At 43.8% G+C, this 9,040-nt stretch overlaps 1 protein-coding gene across 2 annotated transcripts in view; it reads right to left on the bottom strand.

Moving 5' to 3' along the window:
• Nucleotides 1-9,040, bottom strand: part of Cep135 (centrosomal protein 135) — a 61,804-nt gene that overhangs the window by 21,267 nt on the left and 31,497 nt on the right. For both annotated transcript variants that reach the window (XM_052735217.1, XM_052735218.1), the window contains exons 14-18: nt 7,380-7,457; nt 6,071-6,222; nt 689-804; nt 461-615; nt 1-24 (exon numbers count right to left, since the gene is read on the bottom strand). The exon at nt 1-24 is cut by the window's left edge and continues 32 nt beyond it. In XM_052735217.1, the coding sequence (XP_052591177.1) occupies nt 1-24; nt 461-615; nt 689-804; nt 6,071-6,222; nt 7,380-7,457 (525 nt within the window). The remainder of the gene's footprint in view (nt 25-460; nt 616-688; nt 805-6,070; nt 6,223-7,379; nt 7,458-9,040) is intronic.

Here is a 9,040-nt window from a genome sequence, read left to right as displayed (position 1 = left end):
CTTCACCTGGGCAATAGTTTTCTCCTGAAGAAATTACAGAAACATAAAAGATTCTAAGTCATTCATACAGAATCATCCTTAGCCAAATTTGCATAATCTGCTACATTTAGATAGTAAGTAGTTAAATATACACTTCAATTACATAAATCATACATAAAAGCAAGCTCTAAGTAAACATAGTTCTATATCTATCTGTATGTCACATCCCGGCATGCTTCTACCCACCTAAGAACTGAAGTGGTTTCTTTAAAGTGTGCTGTAATGAGATAAAGATCACACTCTAGAAACAGATCAAATCCCACCTTAAAGGTTCCAATTGCTAGGTTAGAAGGAAACTGAGATCTGTCAAAGACAGCCGTGGGTCTCAGGCATTAGCCATGGACTGTAAGAACTGCATACTTCAAGGAGAGAATGACATGTCTCCTGCTGAGACTCGGGAGGACAGGCGACAGACACCTACTTTACTGGTGAGGCTGTCTTGCAGGCTGGCGATCTTCTCTGTCTTCTCATCCACAGTCTCCTGGAGGAAGTCCTTCTCTTTGTCAATCACATCAATGGTCTTCTTCATGGCTTGAGTTTCCTCGCTCTGGGACGCCATCTTACGGCTCAGTTGCTCTACAGAGAGCAAGCAATGTTTGTTAGGCGGAGGCTACTGAGGCTGGCAAAAGTAAAACTTCAAAAGGCTCACCTAGTTTTTCCTCCAGAAGTTTAATTTCTTCTTGGGCTGATTCAAGTTCACCTCTTTTTAGGGCAAGCCGGTGCTGATAGTCATCTAGTGACCGCTGGAGCTGATCGTTTACCATCCTAAATCAGTGGACAAAAACAAATAGCATTCTTTACCTCTCTCAGAAACAGCTTTGTTAAAATATTTTGATTTATCTAACTTTCTTTTATTTCTTATTATAAAGCTCTCCAGTGTAATCAATGGTATTCTATTATACAATATTATTCTTGCTGTCCACAATTTTTCTCCAATATGGTTCCATCTTTCTAAAAATAATATGGTATAAAAATGAAATTAATTGTATATTCTCTTCTAGAAGTTTCTCGGTAGTACAGGTCTCCTCAGTTTCCTAACATCAAGTCCCTTTTCCTCAAACTCTATTCCTGATAGTGGAGGTGAAGAGAAAGCCCATGGCTGGGCACTCCACTCGTCCTAAGCCTTTGCCATTCTGACCATGTGAGCTCATCATCTGGCTTCTTTGACTCTGAGTGGCAGTGGCTGTAGGGCACAATAACCTGAGAAGGCAGGCGGGCATTTCATACAGTGCAGTGGGTTAAGACTAAAGGCTGGTTTCGGGGAACCAGGGAAAGGGTTCACGGAAGCGGGGGCAGTCCCTGGTGAAGAGCGTCTCCAGAGTCTGTTACTAGTTGGAAGTGACTGTTCCTCTTCAGAAGGAGCATCCTGTGACAGCTCTCACAGTCACAGGCTTCCAGGGCAGAGGCAAAGGTACAATGTAGGCTACCTCATATCACTTTCTGCTCAGAATGCAGAGACCAATGCCCTAAGTGGATGGGAAAATGGAGTGGCCACAGAAGCCTTGCTGAAGAGCCAACGGTCGGCGGCGCTTCAGACTCTAGGCAGAGCTAGCGTCTCCTGCAGGTAACTTCTGAATGGGGACTTTGCCCGTGGGAGTGGAGCTGGCAGGGCAGCGGGGTAACATCGGGGCTGACAGAAAGGAAGCCCTTAGGTGAGTCCTAGCAACGCTTTGGCTCTTGTGCTCCAGTCCAGAGCAGAGAAGGACAACACAGTCTCACTGAAGTGCTGCTGCCCAGTCTTCCTGACAGAAACTGAGAGGGGTGCTCACGAGGGAGAGCTGAGTCACCGCCATTTTACTCACTGTAAACTCGAAGAGAAACTTTGCAAACAAGTTGTCGGTAAAAATGAACCAGTTTGAACTTAATTCTGGCTCTCCATCTAACAGACCTTTGTGTGTGTGGCTCCAGTCACCTCTCAGCCTCAAATTCCATGGTTATATTACAATGATTATGCATTCTCAGTTTATGGCACAAAACTATTTCCTTTCATGACAGGGTACATCTAAAACATCTTTAAGACATTTCTTAAATGTTCCTTCCTCCATCATAAATGTTTCAAATTCTATAATGAAGCTCCATCTGAGAGAGGTAGGTTTGGAAATTCAAAGGCCTATTACAGGAAAGCGATGGCGAGCTTTCTTGGAGGCTCTCCTATGAGACCTAGGTTCTAGTCCATTAAAAAGGCTGTGGATAGCATCACGTGGTACACCAGAAGAGGAGGAGGGATGAAACAATTTTATTATTAGCTCCACAAGCTCAGCCACTGTCATTCAGTAGCAACATTCTTGTTCTCATTGTTAAGAAAATATGGCAGGCAGGCCCCAGAGACAGTTTTAGACATCCCACACAACCTATGAGTCTTCTTTTCCTTATCTAAAATGATTCCTAATTCCTTCACACATATTTCTCAAGGGAAACCAGCTGTATGTATCTGAATATATCTAATATTTCTGAGTATATCTAACATTTTTAATATATCTGCATATTTCTGAATAGATCTAAACAAATTCCAGTAAAACAACTGATATCTATTGGCATAATCACAGATCCACCTAGAGTTCATGGGTCATTTCCAAGAAACTCTGTTATAGCATGTTCTCCATCCTAAAAAAATATGTGACACTCTTGGCTTTAACTGATGTACAGAAGGAAGACTAAGGTAGCAGAGGGCTGAGCTGAATGCTCATGGTTCCAGGACTCCAGATGTCGAGTGGGAGGAGCAGTTGAGCACAGGACTCTGGATGTTCAGTGGGAGGAGGACTCTACATGTTCAGTGGGAGGAGCACTTGAGCACAGGACTCTGGATGTTCAGTGGGAGGAGCACTTGAGCACAGGACTCTAGATGTTGAGTGGGAGGAGCACTTGAGCACAGGACTCTAGATGTTGAGTGGGAGGAGCACTTGAGTACAGGACTCTGGATGTTCAGTGGGAGGAGCACTTGAGCACAGGACTCCAGATGTTCAGTGGGAGGAGCACTTGAGCACAGGACTCCAGATGTTCAGTGGGAGGAGCACTTGAGCACAGGACTCTAGATGTTCAGTGGGAGGAGCACTTGAGTACAGGACTCTAGATGTTGAGTGGGAGGAGCACTTGAGCACAGGACTCTAGATGTTGAGTGGGAGGAGGACTCTAGATGTTCAGTGGGAGGAGCACTTGAGCACAGGACTCCAGATGTTCAGTGGGAGGAGCACTTGAGCACAGGACTCCAGATGTTCAGTGGGAGGAGCACTTGAGCACAGGACTCCAGATGATGAGTGGGAGGAGCACTTGAGCACAGGACTCTAGATGTTGAGTGGGAGGAGCACTTGAGCACAGGACTCCAGATGTTCAGTGGGAGGAGCACTTGAGCACAGGACTCTAGATGTTGAGTGGGAGGAGCACTTGAGTACAGGACTCTAGATGTTGAGTGGGAGGAGCACTTGAGCACAGGACTCCAGATGTTGAGTGGGAGGAGCACTTGAGCACAGGACTCTAGATGTTGAGTGGGAGGAGCACTTGAGCACAGGACTCTAGATGTTGAGTGGGAGGAGGACTCTAGATGTTGAGTGGGAGGAGCACTTGAGTACAGGACTCCAGATGTTCAGTGGGAGGAGCACTTGAGCACAGGACTCTAGATGTTCAGTGGGAGGAGCACTTGAGCACAGGACTCTAGATATCAAGTAGGAGGAGGACTCTAGATGTTGAGTGGGAGGAGCACTTGAGCACAGGACTCTAGATGTTCAGTGGGGGGAGGACTCTGGAAACCAGACCAAATAGCCTCTCTGTCTACAATCAGAGCTGTGCCTGATCCAGGAGGCCTGTTTGGAAGAATGGAAATTTGGTGAAAAAAATCCTAACACACAGGAAGGGAAAGAGAAGATGGTCCATGAGGTAGAAGAGCATGTACCTCGTCTACCTGAGAATCAGCTTCCTGTATGGGACATCATGTGATCAGAGTAATAATCTACGAACTACATTGGAAACGGCACAAGGTTTGCTCCGTGTTCTTCCACTTCTGTAAGGGTTTACTGTGGTTTGTGTCGGATTTAGAGCTGAATTTGGACCTGATAGCTCGAACTCAAGTTTTACCAGTGTTTACCAAGGGAATGTGAAGACACACTGTTCTTAGAGATAGTCTCTGTCTGTCTCTGTCTTTCTGTCTCTGTCTCTCTCTCACACACACACAGATGGGGGTAAGGAGAGAAAGAAAGAGAGGAGAGAGAAAGCGAGAAGAGAGGAGAGAGGAGAGAGGGAGAAGGGGAGGGAGAGGAGATTTGGTTGGTGTAAAGCAGGGTTCTAAGATCATGCAGTATGCCAGGTTGTACAGGCAGAGGACAATTCTCATAACCCTCTCTTCCCGCACAGTGACTGAACGTCACGTAGGTGAAGGCAGAGCAGGCTGAACTCATAAGAGAAAGTAGTATTTTCATAGTATCAGAACAAAAACTGCAAAGGAGCTAACCACCGGACTAAGGCACCCAAAAGAGGCCAAGCACAGTGGCTGTTTCTAAGGTCATCTGTGAGGAAAAGGAAGAGGTGGTTAGGATCTGAAGGAAAAGAAAAATGCCAGCTCCAGGGAGCTGGACACAAAAGCAAACAGGGCGGATTAGCAGTTCTGCAGACAGAGCTACAGCATCGCATCTGTCTGTATTCTGGAGCTGAAGACTTGGCCAGCAGAGGGGCTAGCTCCCCGGCTCTCCTCCACAGGACACACACAGACAGGAGGATGGGCGAGGGGAGGCAAAGCTGTCTCCTTTAGCTTTTCCCAAAGCCCACGTGATGGACGGCGGCCGGTAAGCATCAAGGGAGAAAAGCTAACTGAGGCATCGGCAAGCCTGTTTCTGGTCAATGATAACCTTGGCCTTCCTTCTCCTCACGACTCTTCCTGGGGCAGTGCTGCTGCTCTTCTGCATCCTGCTGTGACTCCTGGTTCGGGATGTGGGTCTGTCGGACTCTCCCAACCTCTTTTCGTCTCTCTGAATTGTAGGTGAAATTCTTGAACTTGTTCTTTATTTCTCAACTCAGTTTTCTACAGTAGCCAATCCAGTTACTGCTCAGGAACCTTCCAGAGGTAACCTTAAACAGTCTTTTTAAAAATGACCATCACTGCCATCCTTTCTGATCGCAGTTACTGCTTCATTACTGAGTTTCATAGATAACAGTTTTGTTGACATTTGAAAATTTCTTCCTAATTTTTACGGTAAATATAATTAAGAAAAAGAGATTCCCCAACCCTTCAGAGCAAAGTCTTTCTGCTGATCTTCAGTTACTTTTTGTTCTATTTATTTATTTACTTGTTTATTTATGTTTGCTTATGACAGCTTTACAACCGGGGGTGGGGTGGGGTGGCTAACACTGTTAGCTTTTATTTCTTTAAGTTTTATGTACTTGAAACTAACAAATGGCTAGGCAGGGATCTAGTATCCTAATGTACACAACTGTACTACTATTTCATTCCCATATATGTCACCTTTGGATTTTATGAAAGAAACATTTCTTAAATTTGCCTTCTGCCCTCAAAGCTCATCACTACTGTCTCAGTCCTCACCTGTGACCTCATCGCCCGTCTCTAGGACTCCAAATCCATGCTCTATGTGCTATCAGAGTTAGTTTCCCTACCCTTTGGCTAATTTTTCGTTTTCTAAATCGGAAAGGGTTAAAACAGGACATAAAACATTCAGAATTTCTATTATTTTAAAAGAGGAGAGAAAAGGGAGGCAATGACTCATAAGGTAGAAGTTCTAAGAGCTCCAGGAGTCCCCTTCCCTACAGAGCACAGCATCTTGAATATTTACTAAAGAACTTCTGATGACCACGTCAACGTGTGAAAGTTCCAAGACTACAGATACCCAGATCTCTCCAGATTCCCGCAGTAAGTTAGAGCACATGCAGACCTTCCCACATCCTTCCTAAAAGCTCCGGGAAGACTGTCCCATGAGGCCAACTTGGGAAAGCATTGTGCAAAGACATGGAGCAGAAGAGCATGGTTATGAACCTTGCATGACCAGAAGAAGCGTGTCCCCGGGGTGAAGGAAATCTTTGACAGACTTACCTAAGAGAGTTCATCTCTGTTTTCTGATGAGAGGAGTCCCCAGTCACGTGGCTAAGCTTTTGAGCTTGGAGCTCTGACTTGTTCTCCAGGGACTCTACTGCCTCTTCCAATAGTAATATTTTAGACTGCAATTCATATTTTTCATTTTCAAGCTATAATTTAAGTTTAAAACATTAATAAGCACATATATGGTAATGTCTTATTTTTCATAGGTACTCTTTACTAATATTTCTAGAAGACAATTATGGAAATATATTAGATTGTTAAAACCCTAAACATCAACTATACTCTTATGAACGAGATGTCAGTAAAAAATCTTAAAATGATTTCTGGGCATGGTCTATTTGAGGCAGGAGCCAATTTCTTATTCTTGGTATCTTAATATATGTAGCCATTCTTTCAGGAAAGAACTGCTAAATAATCACTCTTTACTCACTGATCTGGGATTCTGTATATGTTAGGTTCCTTTATGTGGATTTGTTATATTTGGTTTCATCAGATAAGAAGTAAGAAATAGTCCCTATCTTAATTATAACGGCCCTAAACACCCAGTACCAGTGTTCCTTAAACTTCTATGTGACTTTTGGCTCTTGGTTTCTGTATAAATCCTGGGATTTCAGAGTAGCCAACTGTAGGAAATGTAGACTATCTAGTTAGTCTAGAATGGCTGTTTCTGTTCTGAACCTATACAACATTTTTCCTATCATTATTTCATAAACAGCACAGTACAGCAACTGTTTATACCTCTCCATTGTGTAAGGCATTATATAATTAAAGTACTAAAAGAAATCTAAATGTGCTTTAAAGAATATGAGAGGATGCATAGGTTATATGCAATATTATGCCATTTTACACAACTAACTTGAGAATCTTCGGACTTGGGTATCTGGGTAAGTTCTGGAAGCAATCTCCTGAAGAGACTGGGGGCTAATTATAAAGAAAATTAACAATGAGCTTCACTTTGTAGTTGGTCTGTATTCTGTGATTACTTTTATAAGACCAAACCACAATAATCACAGCTAGCTAGCTACTACCAATGCCTATAATATTCCAGGACTCTGTGTGTTGTTCACCCATCACATTTTCACAGAAACCCTGAGAAACGGAAGTGCCAGTCCTACGTCATAAATGGAAAACACTGGAAGACAGAAGAGTCGAGAAACTGGTATAGACAGGAAGCCAGATTTGAACCAAGTAACAAGTCTCAGAGCATACACTGCTGCATGTTAGTTTTCAAAAACATACACTAAAAGCATCACTGGCAGTCAGTCATCTAATATAATATGCCCCAAATCCTTTGATAAATTACCTGGTGATTCATGTATGTCAAATCTTCAATAGTTTTCTCTAATTCTGATTTTCCAAAAACATTCATTTCTTGGATACTCTGAAAGAGAATTTTATAGAAAATGTTCATTTGTAACAAATAATCACAAAAGTAAGTAATGCAAGTTTGCAGAGCTTTGTCTCCTATTTCATAGACTCTATGAATGTTCTAGAAAGGTCAGACATTTTATAAAAGCATTCTTTCAGTTAGAAAAAGTCACATTTCTGACCTTCATGTGTCACACAGAAAAGAAAATAGAGTAGACTGGTTTAAAAAGATAGGTGGATGGACTCTTGTTAACACAGGCATCATATAGAAAACAGCACACTAAGTCACAAGTGCGGGAATGTGCCCTCACAAGAGGAGATGTAAGGCCCCCACCACCCATTTAGTTTTTACAGTGCTCTTGACTGAACCAAGAGCCTCACGCTAGGTTAGAGCTCTACAGCTGAGCTAGAACTCAGATGTAAGGAAAACAGGACACAAAGAAGAAAACACAGGAGCAGGAAGACATAGGCAACAGCATGGTAGAAGACCAGGTGTAAGAACTGCTGGTCAGGATGGGGACGAAGGCTCATTTTCTGGTTACATTACAACCCAAGTCCCAGTGCTGCCAAGTCAAGGACACATAATGCAATGGTCACTGTTTTTCCAGGGGAGATGTATGCTCATGCTCATGCTATCCATTAGAAAACTATAGTTGATATGACTGCACATATCAACTATATGTTAAAGGGATCACTGCCGTGTTAATTAAATCAATTAAACAGTGCTGATATATGCTCTATACCAAGGACCAAGCAAGGCACAGCCATGAGTAAAGTCTCTGACATCATAGATTTTATACAGCCTCATAAAAAAGACAGACCTAAAACAAGAAACTAAAATAACACCATGAAGGCAGGAGGCCAAGAGTTCAAGGTGATCCTCAGTTCTAAAGCAAGTGTAAGTCAGCCTGAGCTACATGAGACCTTGTCTCAAAATAAATACATCGTGCTAGAAAGTGCTATGCAGGCTGCTGAAGGGAGAATGACATCCAGAGTTGCAGCCAGCCCTGGACCTTGCATGCTGCAACACTCACCTGCCAGGTAAGATATGGACTGGTACGACAGTGATGGCTGTCCCAGGCCAACTCCTCTTCATCAGAGTCAAGGCCTGCTCCACAGAGCGGAACTGCATGTCTGATGCTGGAAGCCTGATCAAAGGCCCAAGGCTATTGAGGTCAGAGTCTGTAGGGTAGAACCTGCTGTTGCTCTAATGTTCTAAATGCCCATGCTGTCAAAGTGCCTCCAAATACTTATGTTCACACCTACATACCTGAGCAGCTCTCTTGACCTGGGTCAGAGAGGTTCCTCTTTGCAGTGACCACAGTCAATGGAGAGCTGCAGAACTGCCTAAGTGCTGAGAATAAGAGCCTTACACTGTACATTTATACAGTTCCCCTCCCCCACCTAGGATAAGGGGACATTATGAAGGGGTAGAAAGGATGTGCGAGCTGGGAGATGGGGGAGGGTGCCCCGAAACTCTGTCTTCTGGACATGGCATGCCATCACACTCAGGAACTCACAGCGCTGGGGTTAGTGCACAAGGCCTACACACACTCAAGGCAGCCCACACTGTTGCACTGACGGAGTAGATGGTCT

Source organism: Peromyscus californicus, unplaced genomic scaffold (genome assembly GCF_007827085.1).
Source record: "Peromyscus californicus insignis strain IS unplaced genomic scaffold, ASM782708v3 Scaffold_13__1_contigs__length_99412109, whole genome shotgun sequence".
In the NCBI taxonomy this organism is placed as follows: domain Eukaryota; kingdom Metazoa; phylum Chordata; class Mammalia; order Rodentia; family Cricetidae; genus Peromyscus; species Peromyscus californicus.
This window is presented reverse-complemented; position numbering and strand designations above follow the sequence as displayed.